The 24,063-nt window shown below is 44.6% G+C and overlaps 1 protein-coding gene across 1 annotated transcript in view; it reads right to left on the bottom strand.

The window, feature by feature from the left end:
* Positions 1–669: 669 nt before the first annotated feature.
* The window catches only part of ARMC9 (armadillo repeat containing 9), a 442,743-nt gene continuing 419,349 nt past the window's right edge, over positions 670–24,063 (bottom strand). Inside the window, exons 24-25 of the mRNA XM_078667778.1 lie at positions 12,259–12,425; positions 670–1,502 (exon numbers count right to left, since the gene is read on the bottom strand). Coding sequence (XP_078523904.1) covers positions 1,480–1,502; positions 12,259–12,425 — 190 coding nt within the window. The 3' untranslated portion in view covers positions 670–1,479. The remainder of the gene's footprint in view (positions 1,503–12,258; positions 12,426–24,063) is intronic.

Raw genomic sequence — 24,063 nt, 5'->3', positions numbered from 1 at the left:
TAAACAACAACCTAGGCAGACAAAATGCTTATCAAGTAAATGTTACATGGGCAAGGAACCATATTTAAAGTGAGGTTAAAAACAAAATGTATTGGCAAATACAAATTTTGTTTTTAACCTCACTTTAAATATGGTCCCTTGCCCATGTAACATTTACTTGATAAGCATTTTGTCTGCCTAGGTTGTTGTTTACCTATATGATTTATCCCTGACCTAGGAGTACAGTTTGTTCTTTTCTCAGGGGGTCCTTGTTTTATACACTAATGATTTGGGGTGTGTCACACCTCAAACACCAAACCCCAGAAGCTACCCCCTCTAAATCGGGTGGGAGACACTCAATTTATTAAGTCAAATATGGGTATATTTGAGCTGTTTCATCCCTAAAATGGCATCCCCTTCAATGCAATTCAATTGAGAAAATACATTCTCCCAATTTATTTTCCAAAATCTCTCTCTTCCTGTTTCTAAAGGCTGTCATGTATCCAACTGTAAGGAGCAAACGGGTTGTGGTGTGGGAGTATGAACGTAACACAGCAGCAACCACCGGATAGACCTTGCCACTGTATTCCTATGTCTGCCACGGGTAAGTTTTATTTTGCGCACAGAACACTTGTACGCAACCTGAGTGAATGTTGGCAATGATGCAAATATATTGACTTCCACTCAATTTTTGTCATCCAAATGCCTTTTATTTCCACACTACACAGGGTGATTTGTGTTCAAGCTTTACATGCATCTGAAACTCCTTAATAATATGCATCAATGTGTGAAGATTATAAAAATAAATTATGATAAATAGTTTGTCTGTACACTAGATCACTACAGAGCCGTGGAAACCTCTTCGCTCCTGTGTCTCGAGGTGTATGGAAGACCCAAGAGGGGTTTCAACATTAATGTTCTGAATGGTTCATGAGAGTCGGAGGAGCCGGGCTGGGTGTGCGGAAGATTAAAGTGGCTTGCCACGGGTGCTTTGAATGGTCATTGTGAGGTTGAGGAGTCTGGCTTGCTGGGTGCATCGAGGATGAAAGAGGTTTGCCCCTGATGCTCTGAACAGTTCTTATGAGGTTGGGTGCTTAGGTTAGAGTATGATGGATTGAAAATGCTGACCTCTGGTTCTCTGAATGGTTCTTCTAACATTGGGCGGCTCAGGTGGGAGTTTGATGGAAGGAAGAAGTTGGTCACCAATTCTCTCAAAGGCTCTTTTGACGCTGAGTGGACCAGATGTCTCGATGATCGATTGAAGAGGTTGTCCATGATTCTCTCAAGGTTCTTATGGGGTTGAGTGTCTTGGCTGAACCTGTAGAAGACTAAATAAGTCTGACCCTCTTGCTTTGAAAAAGATTTGCAGTGTTGAGCGCTTGCGTGCCGGATCCCGCTGTGTCTGCCAAGCAAATTGTTGTTGTGCGGCTCCAATCATCGGAACTTGGCTTGGTCGTGAGGCGACGTTTGGCAGCTCCTCCCAGGGGACAGTTGCTGTCCTCACTTCCTATAAGACTGGCTGCCTGCGGAGGAAAAGGAGAAGAGGCGCTATCAGTTACTGTGGACAGGGGGGAAGAGGAATTTGTTTTCATCTAAATTTGAGGACAGTCGACCCTCTGTGTTTCTTTGAACGACTTCAGAAGAGAGTAGATTTAGGAATAGAGAGCCCGATATACCAAGACAAAGCGAACATTGGGGACAACGAAGGAGCCTACATGGGGCTGCGCGCGCACACACAAGCACAGACCCAGTTTATAAATATACCATCCATAGAGAGGAGGAGAAGATAGGGAGCAATATAAACAAGGTAAAACATAACGCCTGGGAAGGCAACAAGAGGAAAACATGGAGAAATTGATTGCGACACGCGCCATATGAAAGAATATATAAAAATATGGGAAAGCTAACTCGAGGACAGCAAAAACAAACAGATGACCCAGCAGGACAGCATCAATGATAAAGTCAACAGAAAAACAGAAGCTTAAAAGGAAGCTTAATGATTTATTTGAAATGTTTATAGAGTGTTGGCTACATGAGCGCTAGGACATGAATCATTATAACCAAATTAAATGAGACAGAATATATCACAACACATACCCTTTCGTACAACCTAGGCACATGCTGCAGACAATTTAAAAAACAGAAGCTAACATTTTGAATATGTCCCAGACAGAAATCGGCTGTAGCGCATAATATAAAACTAACTCACCAGAGCCCACACTGACCACCTGAACACATGAAACAAAGCAATCAGTTTAAAACCTGAAAAGTGGTGGAAATGGCTCATGGGGCACCGACGTCCAGTGCAACTTAAAGGTCTCAGCCCTGCAACAGAGACAGGAATTCCTACAGCCCCTGACTCTGTGCAGTCCATGGCTACAGACATTAGATGTACAATGCTTTTAACCCGTTGGCCGTGGGGGTAATTCCCCCGCTGTGCTGGGGGGCAGGGGGTGCGCACAGCGCCACGGTGCTCGTGACGATCTGAGCTCGTCACGGTCACACCTGCTTCTTTGGAACGCTCAGCACAGCGGGGGAATTAGCCCCGCGTGCGAGCGTTGCAGCCGTTATGACGAGCTCAGCTCGTCATGAGCACACGGCAACGGTGGCTCATGATGAGCTGAGCTCGTCATGAGCATGGGAGGGGTTAAACTAGAAGCTGTGGAAGTGGGTTCGAGTCTCGGCAGGGACGCTCAACATCCTGTGATTCTGGGCAAATCACTTGGGGCCAGATGTAGGTGGCCAAATAGTGAATCGCAGAATTTCAGCGTTTGTGCTCGCTATTTGGCTGAGAGCAATGTGGGTGAGTTTATATCTAGTAGCAAAATAAGGAATGGTAAAATTGCGATTCCTTATTTTGCTCTTGCATTTAAGGAATCGCAAATTGTAATTCCTTAAACGCAATGTAAGTAGCACAAAAGAAAGTGCACTTTAGCCTTAAGGAATCGCTAATTACCACCAACTGCAAGTTGGTGGTAATTAGCGATTTCCTTTAAAAAACACTTTTTTGCTTTCTTTAAAAGTGCCATGTGGCAGACATTCATGCCCTTAGGGTATGTATGTGCGCCACGTGCACACATGCACATTTCAGGGGTGCAACAGGGTGTCCTTTTGACACCCTGGCACCCTTGAAATAGCTCCCGCTATTTGCGATTGTTTAATAGCGAAACACAAATAGTGAATATCTTCCCATTCATTCCTATGGGCCTCCTAGCCCATAGGAATGAATGGGTAGGTATTCCTTATTAGAAAATCTCATTTTGCGATTCGTGATTAAGGCATATTAAGGAATCACTAATATTTTTGCAATTCCTACCTACATTCAATTGTGCGAGTCCTTAATAGCGAATCGGTAAAATTCGCTATTAAGGACTTGCAAATTTGATTTTACCAACATCTGGCCATAGATCTCCCCGAGCCTAACAAAAATGAATGTGTCCTCATGTAATGCAACTGGTGCTATGTAAAGCGCTCTGATACCTTTGGGGCGAGTTCGCGATAAATAAAACTCCAAATAAAACCACCCCCAAAATAAAACCATATGAACGTTTCAGCGCTGTCACTCTAACTTCAACAGATCGTCAAATTATCATGAGCTTAGAATGAGAGACAAGCGACAGCGTCCAAAGTGAATGTCACTTAGCGCTCTGAAGTGGCCTCTGTGATGCGCAGCGCTATGCAAAGCGAACCAAAATGCATTTTTACATAAAGACCTACATTATGTTATGTAACTCCCATTATTTTTCATTAAAGAATAGTACTATTATGTGAATCTAGAGTGTAGCGAGCCCTATTGTGAACAACCCTAAATGACATCCCTGGGCCTTCAACCTTGTTCAGCGCAGCGCTGCTCCCAAATGACAAGTTAAGGACCCTCTATTTAGGTATCTCTACAAACCACCGCCCTCTCCCCATCTCAAAGCATGCAGATGACACCTGGCTTGACTGCAGGAAGCCACCTTCTGAAGAAATTCAGCAAACATAAACCATCTGTAGATGTGAATGAAATTAAAAGTAAACAGATAGTTTTCTTAACCCTAGGTAATGGTAACCAGCCTTAATCTCAATGTCAGCTTTTCCATGATCCTCACCCATGGTGACCTTCACTCAACGCTGGATTTTGTTCTTCAATCACAACTTATGTACCAACCTTGTTGAACCAACCAGTGCTGCTACCTTCTGCTGGCATCTTCTGAGCAAAATCCAACAGTGCAGCCCCTCCCCCCCCCCTCCCCCCACCACTGATTTCAGGATCAGGGCCTCTTTCTGGGTGAGTTCCCCAGATGGTGGTGGTAGACCTCTCACTGGTTGTATTATAAAAACCACACATGGTCAGCTAAAAGTGTTCCTTCGCTATCAGCTAGACTCATCCTGGGTGAATATATCTGATCACATAATCCTACCCACCTTCCTTCACCAGCTACAACTTTTTATTTGAATTGCCTTTAATATCTGCAGGATCTTCTTCAAAGCCTTTACCTACACCAACCCAACCATCACAGAAGAAAGCCCCATCGCTAGAGGCGGTCACAATGGTGATGTCTCGGACCGCTCTGGGCCTGCGCTCATGTCTCCAAGAGCTTCTGGACTTTGAGGAGGATGACTGTGCTGTTCACCCCACTTACCACCTTCACTTGTTCTTCCAGACACAGGAGCTTTGGTAACTGCCCATTCAGGCTCAGATGAAAGAGTTTCCTGCAACGCAAGGATTTCCCTCAACGTGTGCGCCATCGGCAAATCTTTGGGTGTAAAACATTGTAGGGCTCCATCACCACAAACAAAAATAACATTCTTTATTTGACACCAAACACAAAAGCTGCTGAGGACCAAGTAGCACTGGGGCTCACAAGCTGTCAGACTAGCACAAGCTGACGTCGCCCTAGTGACAGCCTTTGCAGCGCCCCATCAAGACGTTGAGCCATTTCTATTCATAGTAGAGTGCTTCATCCGGGCATTCCGGGCAGATGATGGCAGACATAAATGCAATAGAAAGTGAGCTCAAAATTTACAGAACTTTAGCTAGGGCTTCACGGCACACGCTCCGCACACCCCACACAAGAAGAGTAGGTTACCCTGACTATCAGCTGGTGATAAGAGACCTGCGACAGTTGTATCTGGTCAAGGAATTAGGTATAGAAGGCTGACACCGGGGCAACAAACCCCAATGGTTATCCACAAAAACATACATCCAATTCAATAGAGGGTCTGGATGAAAACTACAGAGACATCTGTGTAACCAGAAACTTCAGAGCAGCCAGATCTAGGAGAGCTCCTGATCTGTGCCTTCAACACAGACCAGCAAATTCAGCTCTCACACTGTCTGTGAGTCAGCCAATAACTACAGTGTAAATGCATGTGTCTGGGTCATAAGGTAAGGTACTGTAAGGTTTTCTTTCCATACCTCAGGCTTTCAAAGGTGAACCCTTTACCAATTGTTTTATTCTGCGACCAGTGATTTACTACAAATCCATATCTTCTATAAACGCTTAGACGGTCAGGTCTGTTCCAGCTAGGCCACCATCAGGCGGGCAGTATTTATTAAATCTATGACACAGTTACATGAGGTTCCAAAGACAGCAAAGGACTACAAATAAGTATAATGCGTTCTGCCACCCAGTTTCAGTTTAACGCTAAGAAAAATATGGATGTTCGGATCTTCATGAGAAGTTAAAACATAACATGGAATCAGGGTCAGAGCTTTTAAAGATTCCCGCACCAAACGTCACTGCTCAGTACGCCTGTTCAGTACATTTTCTAACCTTGGTGCCACTGATTTGGGATGTGACCCACATACATCCCACTATGGCGGAACAAATTCCACGGTCTTCAAAATACTACACTGACCCTGCACTCAAAAATAATGTATTATGATAGTATGGCTAGTGCGATGCAGTTTATATGCCGCCAACGCGTTTCATACCTCATGGGACTTCTTCAGGGCTTATTATTAGTCTTATATTGTTGATGAGTATTACTACAAGGCTTGGTAGTTAGGACTGGACTGTTCCCATGAGGCACAGGGTCAGAGCTGATTTGCATATAGCCAGTGTCTAACCCAGGGTGGTGTGGAGTGCAAAAAAACGATGGATTTAGGCCCAGATCCTTGTACTGGGGTGAATGTATGACATTGTTCTACATTCTGTCCATCAACTGTGTTTTTTGCAATTTCCACCCCGAGTGGGCTGGGTATGCTCAGACGTGAGTCCCAGGCTCTCCACACCACTGGAGTCAAGCTATCCAGGCTGATGAAGGCTGATAGCCAGAAACCGGTCCTTGGATGCTTGATTCCGGTCTGGGAAAGACATGGCTTGGTAGTTCGGACTGGACTGTTCCCATGAGGCACAGGGTCAGAGCTGATTTGCATATAGCCAGTGTCTAACCCAGGGAGGTGTGGAGTGCAAAAAAAACGATGGATTTAGGCCCAGATCCTTGTACTGGGGTGAATGTATGACATTGTTCTACATTCTGTCCATCAACTGTGTTTTTTGCAATTTTCACCCCGAGTGGGCTGGGTATGCTCAGACGTGAGCCCCAGGCTCTCCACACCACTGGAGTCAAGCTATCCAGGCTGATGAAGGCTGATAGCCAGAAACCGGTCCTTGGATGCTTGATTCCGGTCTGGGAAAGACATGGCTTGGTAGTTCGGACTGGACTGTTCCCATGAGGCACAGGGTCAGAGCTGATTTGCATATAGCCAGTGTCTAACCCAGGGTGGTGTGGAGTGCAAAAAAACGATGGATTTAGGCCCAGATCCTTGTACTGGGGTGAATGTATGACATTGTTCTACATTCTGTCCATCAACTGTGTTTTTTGCAATTTTCACCCCGAGTGGGCTGGGTATGCTCAGACGTGAGTCCCAGGCTCTCCACACCACTGGACTCAAGCTATCCAGGCTGATGAAGGCTGATAGCCAGAAACCGGTCCTTGGATGCTTGATTCCGGTCTGGGAAAGACATGGCTTGGTAGTTCGGACTGGACTGTTCCCATGAGGCACAGGGTCAGAGCTGATTTGCATATAGCCAGTGTCTAACCCAGGGTGGTGTGGAGTGCAACAAAACGATGGATTTAGGCCCAGATCCTTGTACTGGGGTGAATGTATGACATTGTTCTACATTCTGTCCATCAACTGTGTTTTTTGCAATTTTCACCCCGAGTGGGCTGGGTATGCTCAGACGTGAGTCCCAGGCTCTCCACACCACTGGAGTCAAGCTATCCAGGCTGATGAAGGCTGATAGCCAGAAACCGGTCCTTGGATGCTTGATTCCGGTCTGGGAAAGACATGGCTTGGTAGTTCGGACTGGACTGTTCCCATGAGGCACAGGGTCAGAGCTGATTTGCATATAGCCAGTGTCTAACCCAGGGTGGTGTGGAGTGCAAAAAAACGATGGATTTAGGCCCAGATCCTTGTACTGGGGTGAATGTATGACATTGTTCTACATTCTGTCCATCAACTGTGTTTTTTGCAATTTTCACCTCGAGTGGGCTGGGTATGCTCAGACGTGAGTCCCAGGCTCTCCACACCACTGGAGTCAAGCTATCCAGGCTGATGAAGGCTGATAGCCAGAAACCGGTCCTTGGATGCTTGATTCCGGTCTGGGAAAGACATGGCTTGGTAGTTCGGACTGGACTGTTCCCATGAGGCACAGGGTCAGAGCTGATTTGCATATAGCCAGTGTCTAACCCAGGGTGGTGTGGAGTGCAAAAAAACGATGGATTTAGTCCCAGATCCTTGTACTGGGGTGAATGTATGACATTGTTCTACATTCTGTCCATCAACTGTGTTTTTTGCAATTTTCACCCCGAGTGGGCTGGGTATGCTCAGACGTGAGTCCCAGGCTCTCCACACCACTGGAGTCAAGCTATCCAGGCTGATGAAGGCTGATAGCCAGAAACCGGTCCTTGGATGCTTGATTCCGGTCTGGGAAAGACATGGCTTGGTAGTTCGGACTGGACTGTTCCCATGAGGCACAGGGTCAGAGCTGATTTGCATATAGCCAGTGTCTAACCCAGGGTGGTGTGGAGTGCAAAAAAACGATGGATTTAGGCCCAGATCCTTGTACTGGGGTGAATGTATGACATTGTTCTACATTCTGTCCATCAACTGTGTTTTTTGCACTTTCCACCCCGAGTGGGCTGGGTATGCTCAGACGTGAGTCCCAGGCTCTCCACACCACTGGAGTCAAGCTATCCAGGCTGATGAAGGCTGATAGCCAGAAACCGGTCCTTGGATGCTTGATTCCGGTCTGGGATAGACATGGCTTGGTAGTTCGGACTGGACTGTTCCCATGAGGCACAGGGTCAGAGCTGATTTGCATATAGCCAGTGTCTAACCCAGGGTGGTGTGGAGTGCAAAAAAACGATGGATTTAGGCCCAGATCCTTGTACTGGGGTGAATGTATGACATTGTTCTACATTCTGTCCATCAACTGTGTTTTTTGCAATTTTCACCCTGAGTGGGCTGGGTATGCTCAGACGTGAGTCCCAGGCTCTCCACACCACTGGAGTCAAGCTATCCAGGCTGATGAAGGCTGATAGCCAGAAACCGGTCCTTGGATGCTTGATTCCGGTCTGGGAAAGACATGGCTTGGTAGTTCGGACTGGACTGTTCCCATGAGGCACAGGGTCAGAGCTGATTTGCATATAGCCAGTGTCTAACCCAGGGTGGTGTGGATTGCAAAAAAACGATGGATTTAGGCCCAGATCCTTGTACTGGGGTGAATGTATGACATTGTTCTACATTCTGTCCATCAACTGTGTTTTTTGCAATTTTCACCCCGAGTGGGCTGGGTATGCTCAGACGTGAGTCCCAGGCTCTCCACACCACTGGAGTCAAGCTATCCAGGCTGATGAAGGCTGATAGCCAGAAACCGGTCCTTGGATGCTTGATTCCGGTCTGGGATAGACATGGCTTGGTAGTTCGGACTGGACTGTTCCCATGAGGCACAGGGTCAGAGCTGATTTGCATATAGCCAGCGTCTAACCCAGGGTGGTGTGGAGTGCAAAAAAACGATGGATTTAGGCCCAGATCCTTGTACTGTGGTGAATGTATGACATTGTTCTACATTCTGTCCATCAACTGTGTTTTTTGCAATTATTACTACAAGTCAACCTTAACAGCAACATCGGTAAAGAACGGTATATTGGTGACAGCAATTCTTGTGCTTCATAGGAATACCATAATCAGAGTTTCTTTGTTCTAATATTACATCCGCCTAAAGTAATGGGTGCTCACTGCTTATATATAGTCTTCCTGGAGGGTGGATTGTCTCCAATAGTCAGTTCACGTTGTCCCCATGAGTTGTTCCAATTCCTATGAAGCACGAGAATTACTATTACCAATACACCTTTTTTTACCGACGTTGCTGTTAAGGTTGACTTGTAGTAATACTAATCAACAATAAAAGACTCAGTGCCATAATAAGCCCTGAAGAAGTCCCAAGAGGGATGAAACGCATTGGCGGCAAAGCAATCATGTGGTGTTTTTAATTGGAAAAGAAGGAAAACTGAATCACCACTAATAAAGGATTTTTTGATACAACTATTATCAAGATATACGACTATATGATATTATTCTGTCTGGGAAGTCTTTATATGTTTGATATATTTGGTTTTGAGTGGCTTATATAAACTGCACCGCACTAGCCATACTATCATAATACATATTTCTCGAGTGCAGGGTCAGCGTAGTATTTTAAAACATAACATGGGTAACACCAATGATGCACTCAGAAGTGTCCTACGAAAGGTGTCCCTACATGTATTCTCCATCTGCTGTGATAGGCAGCAGGCTTCATGCCCACCACTGCAGGTAGGAGACTGGAACCAGTGCCTTTAAGTTCCTTCGTCACTGAATCCACCAAGTGTTAAGACGCATGCATTTGTCTTACTTTGAGCAGGGTCAGCAGAAGCAGGAATACATATAATGAGGTATAAAAAAATTGTCATCCATCTGTCCCTCTCATTAACTTGAGCAAATACACAGAATTTACCATTTTGGTGACAGCCTGCGGGTTGCCAAATGAAATTAAGTTGGTTTCACCCCTGGCCGCAACCACTACTACTGGCTGTTCTGATAGTTCAGTGAGAAGACGTGTCTCTGTTAAAAAATGTAGAGGAAAAATATACGCTTTTCAGGATATTGTCTTGTGAACCATTCACCTAGTCCAGGCTTAATATACTTCTTGCAATTTACAAATGTCCTACGTTACTACAGGGACGTTTGAAAAAAAAAAGCCCAGGGATGATACAAGCCCACGCCAAAGTAGCGTGGAGCATCACTGTGTTTGTTGATGCGTACAGTGCCTTGAATATGGAATTAGCACCCGAGGATCCTGAGGAGCACTGGAAATTGACTCAATCCAACCGTGGCCCAATTTCCTCATAGTAAACATGCGGCTTATCCCAGTTTCGTTGGCTGGTTTGTCACTCATAGGACTAGACTTGCTGCAGATCTTGCTTGTGTCTAAATACAAACAAACAACAGGGGTGTTCATTTTCATAAAGTTCCTGTTTTACCAGCTGGTTTCGCCACCTCCCAGACCAAGCTTGTCGCAGACCGTGTTCTTGTCCAAGTACAAACAAAGAATTGGAGTATTAAACGTATCCCCTTGATTACAGTCACCCACCATCTCCTGCTTTGCAACCATGGTCTATCTAGGCAATGAAGCTCCTCACATACTTGCTAAAATCTGGATAGCCTCTTTAGGCCTGATGGAGCAAAGGGTTGTATCTGTTCTGGGTCTTCGGGAAAATGTGGTAGTACACACGGGCCTTGATCTTTTGGTTAAGTGGCTACTGCGGCTAAGCTGCATGGTGTAATAACCCAGAGGTATTCTAAGTTCATTTCCTCCAGCAAGATGGCATCTGCATTTTCTTCATCCTTACAGATGGCCAAAAGCTGCAATTACTTAAGAGAGCAGGGGTCGTTGTTGGGGACCCTGTGTAGTCTACCTAGGTATTTAAAACAGTGGAATTGTAATGCTACTCTCAGATCTAGAGTAGACAGGACTCTGCGGGAGGGCTATCTGAAGCTGCCCAGAGAAAAGTATTTCTTGTCTTCAGGCAAGAGGAGGTCTTCAGGTCTCTTCGCTTTGAATAGCAATCACATTTATTTGAGTCTCGTATAAAGTAGTGTCTTCTGCTTGCGCCTTCTGCTTGCCCAAAGAGGACAGGGATTCAATGAAGGCATACATAAGACCTTTGCCTGAATCGTAGCTTATAGAAAAACCTATTGAGCCTTCTGCTGATAAGATACATCTACAGGACTTGACATCCCAGTACTATGCTCACTGACAATGCATGAGCCCCCTTTCATGTTCACTGAACCACTTCCTGAGCATTCACGAAAATGGAATCAATCAAAGGACCAATCACTAACCATATTACCCATGCAGCCCATTTCACTTGCATTTGCCTTATTCTGTTACTGTTTGGGCAGCTGAGTAGGAGTTCTTACATTGCATTGCAGCAAAGTCAGAAATAGACGTCTGAATAAAAGAAAAGAAGAAAAGAACAGTTTTTTCTGGAAAAGAAAGAAAATAATAGTTTACTGGAAACAAAACTATCTGTGTTTTCAAAACATTTTTTCAATTTTTGATTTAAAAACCTATTAGGTTTCTAAAAAAGAATCACTTTCAGCCAAGGTAGAGAGGTAAAGATGAATGAAGTAAGGGACAGACTGCTCTGTAGGGAGAGCTAGATCCTTTTCCTACTGTCAGGGGCCTTGAGATGCATTTCCACTGCTTTGAGATGAAGCTGAACAGAGAGCAACACTTTTTACTGATTAGTGTGGACTCAATGGTTTGACAGACCCCTTTAGCAGGATGTGCTCTGAATCAGTATGGGAGGCATGTAGGCTGGACAATGAATACCCTCTGGGCCAGAAGCCTTCACTGCGGCTTTAACAGTGTGAACATGGCGGCGGAGAGACAAGACTCAGGGCTGACAGTCGAGAGAACTGGCAGAACCAACACCACTGGGGAACATAAAACTTCATCAACATTTTATTGCTTCAATTGTTGAGGGTCCTACTCATGAATGCAGTATTAAACAAAACAAAAAAAAAGAAAACAAAGAAAGGCCACACAAGTATAACTTGTGTGACGGTTGCATCCACAAGGCTACTGCGGCTACTCCGCATAAGCCATTTCAGAAACTTCCTGAATCTCATTGGCCGTCATTATTCAAGGACCTGTTTACCTTTCGAATGGGGTGTGTGCTGCAGTGTAAGAGAGGGATCTCATTGGAGGATTAGTGGATTACACAACTAAGAGTGCTTACTCTGCCTGCTTCGCGTAGAGGATCCGGCGGAGCTGGGGCGACTGGTTTGCTGCGGTCCAGACTGCGAGAACTGCGGGGCAATGTTTGGCGTTTTCCCTTTCCTTGGGCTCACAGACTCAGCACTGCGTGGCATCTTAGACTTACTGTTGAAGGCTGAGGAGATATCGCTGGAAGAGAAATAGGATTCATTAATTAGAGGTTATATATTTAATTTATTAACAGTCCTGCACCAGGAGAAATGCTTTTACAGCACCAAAACACAATCAATAAGGATTCTTCAGCCTCAACACACACTGGGCTACTGTCGCTGTTTACTGCAGTAGTCCTTGTACACATTATAAAAATACAGTAAAACATAACCAACATACAAACATCCATTTATTTTTTGGGGTGAAATGACAATCTTTTGGCTGAAGTATTGCTCGACTTTTGGCCCTATCTGTTTTTACTGGCTGTAGAAGCCCTTACACTTTACCCCTGCAAACCACAGGTAAAGTGCCTGTGCTCCTACTTTCAACATGATGAAACTGGTATACCTCTACTTGGCATATTCATCTCGCCTACATGTCCACAGTATATGGTAGAAAATGCACCCAGGGGGCTGTAAGTTAAATGTCTCTGGTAGACTACAGCACCCATTGTGCCATCCAATACAGTGACAGTGTAAAACATGGTTTCGGGCCTACAATTTTGGCCTGGCTAAAGCAGTGTTTACACTGCAATTCGACCTGTCAAAAGAAAACCCTTTGTATGTTTTTTAAAAGTAGGACATGTAGAAAATTTGGAAACGTGGAAAATTAGGACTAGGATTAGAAATGTAATTTTAAACATGTTGTTACTGAGAAAAAGCCTCAAAAGCTATTTTCACAGCAGTAAGGCTGGCTCTTCCACAGGAAAACACTAGGATGCAATATTCAATTTAATGATTCTATCTCTGGATAGGAAACACCTAGAAATGCTAGCTTTTCCCCTGCCTAGAGACTGTAGATGTTAATTTGTATTTGCCTCCAGGTGCAACCCTCTGAGTGCTCAACTCTAAATGAGGTGTGAAAACTGCTCCCAGAGCGAAAGGCAAATGCTTGAGTATGGGGACTTTTTTCTGTTCCTCTGGCAGGATGACTATTAGGCCAGTCTCCAGAAACCTAATTCTTGTGAAAGGGGTTCTTCCAGTCACAGGCAGATGTGAGATAACGCCTGCAAATGCTCTTCTTTGTTCCGCTAGTCCATCAGGCTTCAATCACAGAGAGGAGAGAGAGCTGCCCCAGAACTGGTTTCAAGTGACTGAAGACCTCATTCCCATGATCACACCTCTGGGGTTCACATTTTACTTGCACTCAGACATGTCACATACCCAGCAACAACACACTCAGACTATTTCGGTCTGCTAAGCAATGCAGATAACTACTCAGCAATGAGATGTGCAAGTAATTGGTAAAGTCCTTTCTCACCGCTCTCCAATACTAAACCCACTCCAACAGTGGGGAATCCCGTCCAACATTTTAAGGGCTATCAGGCTTTTATACTCGACACTTGGGTCAAGATCAAGACCAGGGATGGCATCCACCTGTCAAGGGAAGTGAAAACATCGACCAACTAAAATAAGTCTGCGCTCTCGCTCCCCTTCTTTTTAACCTATATATTGCGGATCTTTCCTTGGCATTATAAGACGGACAGGTATCTCATGGCCGAGTTTTGGTGGCCAGCCATTGTCAAACATCCTGTACGCAGATGACTTGCTGTTGCTCAATAACACCAGAATAGGTTTGCACAGATTACTGGACTGACTAGGATTGTACGCAGAGGATAATGGACTGGAAATAAACGGTAAGGCCAAAGTCATTTTGCTTATTTGAAGCATCTTAAATCAACGCAAATGGCATCTTAGTGGAGCTACAATTGATGATATCCCTGCATAAGTGTACTTAGGCGTCAAGATAGACTCGAGGGCTTCTTTGGCACCCCAAAGGGAGGTGATTAACCCCTTCCATGCTGATGACGAGCTCAGCTCGTCATCAGCGTTACCTACCGTGTGCTGATGACGAGCTGAGCTCGTCATGTAACGCGGTAAATCAAAAAATGCCGCATACAGCGGGAAAAACGCCCGCACGCATGCGGTTAAGGAAAAAGCGCAAGCCCTCAACTGCACCTTTACAACGTTAGCAAAATCCATCCGAGGACAAAGTCGTGATACGGTCCTATAAACAAGCTTTCCGGCTACCGAGATCTGCATCGCCCAACCAAGTTAGGCTGGAGTTTTCACAGTTTTTTAAATGTGGCCATAAACCACGATCAGCCATAAAAAAACTGGTGGCTGGTGTTGAAATCCTTTGATGACCAAAAAGAGCTCCCCTTTCTGAAAGCCACTAACTCTCTGAAGAGCTAGCAGAAGCTATTGCCACTGAGGCTTGGTGATCTTCCAACTCTAGACTTTATACCAGAGTGGAAGGAAGAAGGTCAAAGGGGGTACTAGAAATGCGGTTTATGTCACTAGACAGATGAAACTGCTGCATGTTATCTGTATTTGTCCCACTCTAGGCAACCAGTGAAGAATCATGCGAAAAAGGAATTTAATGCACTAGGGATTAGGTCTTGCAGATCAGCAGTAATTGAGTCATTAGACCCAAGGACCACAATGCTTAACGTTAGACTGGCACCCTTTTTAGATACTTTTAAATTCCCTGTCGGAGTCAACTCTCAGACCCTATTGGGGTCAATGTGGATGGTTAAGAAAGACCTCGCTAAGAATCCTTGGAACCTTTCCACGTCATGGCGGGCTGCTAGGGACAACCTGTGCTCATTTGTTCCCTACCTGCCCCAATCTATCCGAATATCCCTAGATGACCAAATACCAGCATTGCTGCACCTTACGTGTAATTCTGTAAACAACTTAGGGCGTTGTTAATTTCACACAGATGCATCACCACTATGGGATGCAAGGCAGAATCAGGGCTCATTGGCTTACATCTTTTGATTAACCATGACAGAAGACCCGCACTGTTGCACTTCATGCGCTATTTTGCACGCACCTGTAACACCTGTTATTTGCTAGATGAACAAGTTACTTACCTTCGGTAACGCTTTTTCTGGTGGATACAGTATCTGCCTGTAAGGTAAGGAATCCACAGGCAGATGTATCCATCGGAAGCTTTTTTGTGCACATAGACCTCACGATTGGCTGTCCTCCTCTTTAGTTATTTTTATTTGTGATGTTAATTGTATATTTTAATAATGTTTATGGTTTTTAATGATGAATAAACAGATACTACTACTACTACTAAAACCACACAACCAGGGCTCAGTGAATAAGGCAGTTGCAGAACTGAAAGACAGATCAGAACATAATGCCCGAAACACATTATCACAAGTCGAATAGGACTCCGATGCACATTTGGATCAGCAGAACAGTGTTGCAAGTTATCCCCATACTGCTGAAAATACTACAAATACAACAACGTATCATTCTGTTTTGGCTTTGGATGGTCAACGGTTCCACGGGACGGTTTGGCAGGCTTTTTCTTCGGCCCATTGCTACAGGGGCCACTAAGCAGCACTTACAAAGCGAGAAGGCTGGAGAGGTCAAGAGCTCCTGGCCCAAGTGACTGACATCGAAGGTTAGCCTTAAGCCTCACCAAGGCTCCATGCTTCCACCAGCACGTATGGGCGCACAGCGCGTGGCGCAAAGAGACTCTAGTGTAAGAACACAACTATCACAGCTAGCCAGAGTTGAGTTCACGTATTGTTTTACTAACAACACAAGAATGCATGAATATATTTACAGTATAAATGCCAAGGCAAGCCACAGACTATGTCACACACACCACTATAGACAATTTAACAATGCTATAACACAAGATAGTAGTAAAGTCAGGGTCCTTTGCTATGCACGCTGTCTAACGTTCACAAACAACTGATAATTGCAAACCTCGTCATGAAGCTGCAGCAAAAAGTGCAATAACCACAGAGATGTGGTTACAGAACTGAAGGAATGGTTAAATAATGTTTGCAAACAGTTTTTGATCGTGATCACTAGCCGATGACAATCAGTATATTTCACATTAGAGGAATCTGCCAAAACGTATATTAATAGTCAATAATGTTTACCGTTTGAGATCCTAACACAACAAGAAAAGAGGAACATAAATGCCAATTCATTAACAATGTAAAGTATATAAGAAGGGGACAGTGTCATTTACTCACTCCTAAATGGCAGACTTTTCCCCTCTTTATAGGATTAGTGTCATTGGTTTCCCCAGAATGCAGTAGAGGGTGGTTGTCTCCAGCCACTGCACTCAGGACACTGGATACAGGCATGTCTCCAAGCTTCACAATCAGGAAGTCTGTTGTCTATTCAGATTTGGTTCATAGGGCCACTGGTCAGGGAACTTGCGGTCATTGCTGAAAAGGTACAGATGACGAAAGGGGGGCAAACTACTGCAGGGGCCTTGGTGGAAGAGAATGTGGCTAACTGAGTCTGTTGAGCACCAGTGTCATGCATGACTTTGACAAGAGACCAGCTAACAAGCATCATAGTGTCAACACCTGCACTAGGGTGAAAAAGCATTCACCATCTTGGCCACAAACAATATTGATGCCTCGTCTGCCTCCTGCTCCATCAGACTGGCCAATGTGACAATACCATCCACGTAGCTGCAGTGGTTAAAGAAGGATGCTACCACCTCCATTCACTTCACCTTCTGACATATTCACTCCAGCCTAAAGGCCTCACATCAGCAAGCAAAACTAGACTAACAAGGACATGGCCTGGCAAGATGCCCGTGCCCATGCCTAGGAGCAGGGTATTTAGCCGAAGGGTCTCCTTGGGGACAGATGACCAAGCCAAGGATAAATTAATCCATGTGCTATGAAAACAAACTGACCACTGAGACTTGCAGTTACAGAAAAAGTATGTGAAAGAATTACACTGATACAGTCTCTGCTCTGATATAGGATATAAAGGGGCGGGGGGCATCCCGATTGGTGTCATCGTGGGGTTTGCTGCGTCAGCCCTCGTGTACGCTCTGGGAAAGTTGTCCTTAATAATCCACAATAAACTGAGGTATTGCTCTGTATTGTTCCTACAAGCATCAGGCTTTTGGGACAATAAAGTACTGCCAAAGACCTACATAATCCAAATCACTAAACAGGGGCAAGAATAAAATGGCCAACCATGTGCAAGGAAATTCTATCACCAAATATATATAACTCCTTAAACAGCAACTTAGAGTAACACACAGTAAATATGACCAGAATATTGAAAGAGATGAGATGATCTTGACTGACTTACTACTAGCCGTTCAAAACTTGAAGGGGCCACTAGAAAACAAAATCCATGCAGTGATGTTTGAACCCAACTTTTGCACACATACTTGAGAAAAATGGTGGAGTGGGTCCAAACAACTGCAGAGAACATCAAAACCTTAACATTTGCAGTTTTCAACTGTTGGATTGAAACTTGAAATTGGCACCTTATGGGAACAGATGTTCAAACTGAATGCGCTAACTAGAACTCTGGAAACTAGAGTGGAAGACGCAGAAGGCAGATTCAGGCGAAATAACTTGAGGTTTTTGGGCTTCCCATTCAGAAAGAACATCAACTGAATTATTCCTTGAACAATGGATTTTACACGAGCTCAAACCCCAAGGCCTCTCAGGCACGTCTGTATTAGAAATATCACAGCGATCCCTTGTCTCCAGACGATCAATGGGAGCCGCTCAGAGAGGACTTATCGCCAGATTCCTCAATTACAGAGACAAAGACTATATCCTACAAAAAGCACAACACTCCGATCCCCCGAAAATCCTGATTGCTATCTTTACTGACCATACAAAATAGGTGCAAGTGCAAATTAAAAAACATATAACAAGGTGACGCAAAAGCTGTAGGCATTATATTTGAAATACATGTTATAATATCCAGCTTGCCTACAAGTAATAACAAACAGAAAAAGTTACTTCTTCGATACCCCAGAGGAAGTGTGAACTCGGCTAGAGATGGGGGACAAAACACCTCAAAGATTTAGTGGCACAACCATTACAGCTCGGGCAGAAGGGGGTTGGGAAATCTGGCAGAATTAGATCACAAGAACAACAAGGCCCACATCCCCATGAAATACAATACTTGTGCAATCAGATGACACCATGTTAGATGAGAACACGGACATCTTTAAGGACTTGTCCACCCCTGCCGCAAAACCTGAACTTGGTGACAAGAACCTGGAACTCTTTGTAGAGTATTAATCCTTACGCTTGAATCATTTTGAACAATGTAATAATGAACCCAAACCGCTTTTTATCAATATTGTAACATTAACACATACTTCTCTTGAAGTAATAGAATGCATCTACAAGAAGAGGGAGAAAAAAGTAGGGGGGCTAATAATCAAAGTACAAGTTGTGAGGGGAAGGGACAGAGCATTATCGGTCTTCCAAATACAATATACATAATTGCTGATAGGCCATATAAACATTTCTCTTGGGGCAGAGAGTGTTTGCTGGCTGGCGTAGAAGTTCTCTGCTTAAGGAAGGGAGAGTATGAGCTAGCCACCATCTGACCACTAGGTAAAGTTAGAGATAATGAATGTGGATTTAGGATTAGTTTGTTATCATCAGAGTGAAACCCACTAGTTCACAATAGTGGAGTGGTTGATATTGGAGGTTTTAAAGGACCAGGAGAAAGATTAGTGAGCTCTACAGTCTATATTAGAGGAGTACAATCGTAGCCATTTGGATGGGCTACTAGTTTGTAATTCGGGGGGTTTATATTCGCACCAGCCCTTAGTTGTGATGGGGGCAGGGAGCGGAAGTTATTTGTTTTATAGAAAACACAATGTTAATCAGCAGCCTTGGGGTGAATTGGGAATCAGATGCACACATCTAAAGTCCAATGAAATGTGGATTAGCAGTACATATACTTATGTGGTTGGTGGGAGCTAGCAAAAATACTGGACATATTGATGATAACAACTCAATGTTGATGCAGTGGAAACTGATGATCTGGAATGTACAGAAGCTGAAATGGTATCCTTAAAGATACAGGATACACGCTTACCTTAAGAGACGAGAGATACAAATCACTGTTACAGGAAACACGCTTACTATAGCCAGTGATTGATAAACTAAGAAAAAAATGGAGTGGCATATTTTCGCTGTGCACTACTCTGCTTGTTCCAGGTGGTCCTTGTAAGAATCATCGCTACAGGGGTCCTAGTTCAGAAACAGGAAACATTTCTGGATCCTCTAGAGAGATAGGTTGTGGGCCTCCCAGACGGTACAGAAACTTGCTTAGTAAACATTTACACACCCAACACTGATGACAATTTATTCTTTGGGGAAATATTGCAGATTTCATCTCCCTACTTTGATACCAGATTCATCAGGGCAGGCGTTCTATATTGTGTCCTACATGGGCATAATAATATATTCACTCCCACAGTTGAATTGAAATCGGGAATGGTATCGGCACTAGAACACATAATAAGAGAACTTAGGGCCATATTTACCAAGTCCTTAATTTCCGACTCCTAAATAGCGAATCTGTAGAAATCACTATTTGGGAATTGCAAATCGGAATGTTTGTACCATGCGATTTACTAACAGCGATTCCTACAGATGCAAAGTCGTTTTCCTATTTTGTCCATTTCCAAAAATGCAAATATTGCTGGGTAAATATCGATTTTTGCGACCGCATTTATGCCTTTCGTACATACCGAAAGCCTAATTTGCAATTTTTAACGGCTTGAAATAGCGATTCAGTCCGTTAAGAAATTCAAAATCATTTCGTACATATGGCCCTTAATTGGGTAGACAATTCAGTACTGAATGAAAAGTTATTCAGGCTACTCCTACATAAATCACACTTGCAGCAGACTTGATTATATCTTCATGAAAGTAGAACATCTCTTGGGGATGTGTGAGATAGCTTGAATAGGTTCCTCTCAGATCACTTGTATCAGTACTCACGTTAAAAGACAAAGGCCAGACCCAAAATACCACTGTGCAGACTTCGGATCAAGGCCCTACTGACCAACCCTTTCTCTCACATATTAAGAAATACATCAGTCAGTTTATCCAACATAATCAGGAATGTTAGGGATCAGAGCATTGGAGTGGGAGGTTTATAATGTAGCACTGAGAGGGGAGTGCATTTAAAACAAAATCACAGGTGAAAATGCAAAAGGACACACACTCCAATATACAGAAACAACACTTGTAGGCCTGAGCAAGAGGTGGCACTTAATGCAGATAAAATGCACCAATTAGTAGACACCAAGAGATGGCGAGAAGACACCTGGGATAGCTTAGACAAGTGTACTCCTACGCAATCCAGACAAAGACTCTAAATAGTGTAAGGCTAAATCAGGTTGAATGTTGGCTTAGTTACTTAAAAAGTACAGGACCCACGCGTATATGCTTCACCGACAGTAATAGGGAATCACTGACCTCACCAGGGAAGGGTTTAAAGAGAAATGTAGGAACTATTTGGCGAAAGGCTACCCAAAAACTGCAGTTATAACAAGAAAGAAAATTGTGGAATACCTGACTGGAATTTTTTTGCCTTCAATTGAAAATTCCTTCATATTTAAAGAATGCTTTAACATTTTTCCATTTTGCTTTTTTATTTATATGTAGTTTACTACTCTTAATATTTAATTTTGTAAACAGTTGTGCACCCCCGAGTCAGCCCTGCCAGGTACCACGCATCAGGCGTTAGACCAATGCATTTCAGTGTGGTGGTCCGCATCACCCCATTTAAATGCAAAGTCACACATTTATAGAACCTCTTTATCTGTCAACAACCCGAAGTGCTGCTAAATTAGCAAACTGACAGAAAGCTAGCAGCGCGCGGACTGCGCTGCTTGCGTCAAGCTTGGGGGAAGGCTGCCTCAGGTCGCTCTGGGTTCAGGCAGGCTACAATGTAACAAGTTGTTTACATTCACCAACGGCATGAGATTCACTGACTAACCTGACGTCATGAATGACTGTATCGCGGACCCCCCCCCCCAAGGGTCTGCGGACAACAGCTTAAGATCCTTTTGCAAATGGACGCCACTCCCTTTTAGCAGTCAGTTGGCAATGGTTTGCAACCGCAATCATGGTGCAAACCACTGATGCATGAATTTGCATATCTTGTGGCCTCATTTCACACCTGTAAAACTTCATGACCTTCTGAATCTGCACCACCTTACAAGAGCGCCGGGACGTAACACAGGCTCCAGCAGCCCTTGGACATCCCCCAACACTTCAGCGGGCCCCGTTCAGCCCAAGGCCAATGGATATTTGTGACACATGGGAGATTTGGACTCCCCCCATCATCATCATCCATAGGGGAGCATCATTTTGCATGACGCCACTGAGGAGTACGCGTGAGAATAGCCTGGAACAGGATCTCGGCACACAGAATGCGAGGCAGAGCCAGCAACACTCATCAGGAACGGAGGTGCCCGGCACAAAGGGTGAACAAGAGGAAGGTAACAAGAACCAGCGGCCTATTCACCCCAGCGTCTGCCGTGTGTGGTACAAAAGCTCCCCAGACGTGGTGGCAAGTCCTGGGTGGGTGATCGGCTGTCAGATGACACTGCAGGTGCGAATACAGATGGAACAGGATATGTCCACTGCCACTGAATGAATGGGTTGTGTCCCTCCCTATGTCCCAGGACACAAGCTCCTCTGTGAAAGCTCAGCTGTACCTTTGCCAGCTTCTGTTGTTGTTCTAATACAGCCCACTCTCAGGTTTGCATTCTCTCCTTCCGGACCTGACTTTGGAGATATAAGTTCATGTTTTTGTACAGACACACCTCAACAACGCTGAAAGCACAGCTTCTAGCGGCACGCGACCAGTCACAGACCCTTTACCAGGTCCCTGTATTTTGGTGCAGGGGCAGGATTTAATTTCTCTATCTTTGAACAATGAACTACGCCAAGGGCAAAAGTGATCAATCTAGGGATGCTCCTCCATTGACATCTTATAGTTGTGGCACAATCGTTTCCATCTTGCAACCTTCTTCCATGCTCAATGCTAACTCTAACTATTTGGGGATACCAAAGTCCTTGTCCATAAACTACAGATTGCACAAATGCTAGCGGCTCGACTACTCTTGAGACTTCAAAGGGGAGAACATATCTCAGACTCTAGATTACAATTGTACTGGCTCAAGGCAGGAGGCTAAAGTTTGCAAATGCCATGTGCCCACACTTTAGCTCCTTCAAACACCAGTTACTGCTACCAATGAACAACTCTTGAGCGGACAGCTTCCATTAAATCTTTGTTAGACATTGGCCTTTCCATCTGTCTACCATGGAACCTGCTAACAGACACCTAGAAAAGAGGCCTCATTTGCTCGATTCAAGTCTTGTCTCAAAATTCCGCTGTACTCATAACCAAAGTGACTCCGTGCTGTAGCTGACATACAAGTTGACCTGCCATCCTTAGGATGGTCCTACTGTTAGACTAGTCATCCTTAGGATGGGCTTAGTGTTAGACCTGTTATCCTTAGGATGGGCTTACTGTTCGACCCCTTGTTTCCGGTTCAGGGAAGACCTGTTTTGGCAGTTCGGGCCAGACTGTTCCCATGAGGCACAGGGTCAAGACTGATTAGCTTATGGCTGGGTCTGAACTGAGGTGGCGAAATGAGCTAAAGAATGATGGTGGATTCAACCCAGATCTGTGACTGAGGGTGGGTGTCTGAAAAGTTTCAGTGCTACGTCCATCATCTCCTTGTGATTGCTTTGTTCGCCCTAACTTGGCAGGGTATTCCCATACGTGGGTCCCTTGCTCACTTTGCCACTGGATTCATGCTAGCCTGGCTGATGAAGGGTGTTACCCAGAAACCGGTCCCAGGATTCTTGTTTCCGGTTCAGGGAAGATCTGGCTTGGCAGTTTGGGCTGGCCTTTTCCCATGAGGCACAGGGTCAAGAGTGATTTGCAATGCAGAACACAAAAAAGAACCCCTCTAACCGCCACCCCTGTACCTAAAGGTGGATGAATTCGATATTTCCTGCCCAGCTGATGTGCTATAACTTAAGACCATTAGACACTACAGATCATGATATGCACAAGTCACGGAGGCAGAGAAAACAGGGAGATGCTAATCCTCTTATTTCCGGTACCCCACAAATAAATGGAGGAGTTGGGACGATCGTGGACCTTTGGCTCCTGAACACCTTACTTCTGAATGACACGCTTAAGATAGTGACTTTCGTCCAGGTACTTTACGCCCTGGATGCAGGGAGCTAGATAGTGTACTTGGACTTGCAAGAAATATACTTTCATGTGCTGGTCGTGCAGTCCTACAGATTCTTCCTTTGGTTCAAGGCAGGGTAGAGCACCCCCATGCAAGTCTACCCTTCTGCCTCACCTCCACTCCTCAAGTGGTTACAAAGGTAATGTCGGTGGCCGCGGACCAACTACACAGGCCTGCGATACGTGTATTGCCGTACCTCAATCACTGATTATTGAAGGTGGGCACGCCACGGTCAGTTTTGGACCACCTAGTTATATCAGTCACCCCAGAGATTTTTCTTCAACAAACCGAAATCCCACCTACAGCCGGTGCAAGATCCTCTTCATAAGAGCAATGAAGGGAGTAGAGAAGTAGTGTAGAGAGTGGAGACTCAGCAAAGCCACACAGTAGATGCAACAATGAAAAGTCCCACCCAATGCTAGTCGTTTTAGAAAAAGGTAAATGGTCTTCAAGAAGTGGGAGTCAATTTGCACATTTCAGAGAGCCCTTCACCAGCAGGACAGTACACTTACATTGTACTTGTATGGCACTCTGCCTCACCCAAAGCCTGCTTGGCACTTTTCTA

The sequence above is a fragment of the Lissotriton helveticus genome, chromosome 11, assembly GCF_964261635.1.
Source record: "Lissotriton helveticus chromosome 11, aLisHel1.1, whole genome shotgun sequence".
In the NCBI taxonomy this organism is placed as follows: Eukaryota; Metazoa; Chordata; class Amphibia; order Caudata; family Salamandridae; genus Lissotriton; species Lissotriton helveticus.
The sequence above is the reverse complement of the archived record's forward strand: the minus strand, read 5'-3'. Positions and strand labels throughout refer to the sequence as shown.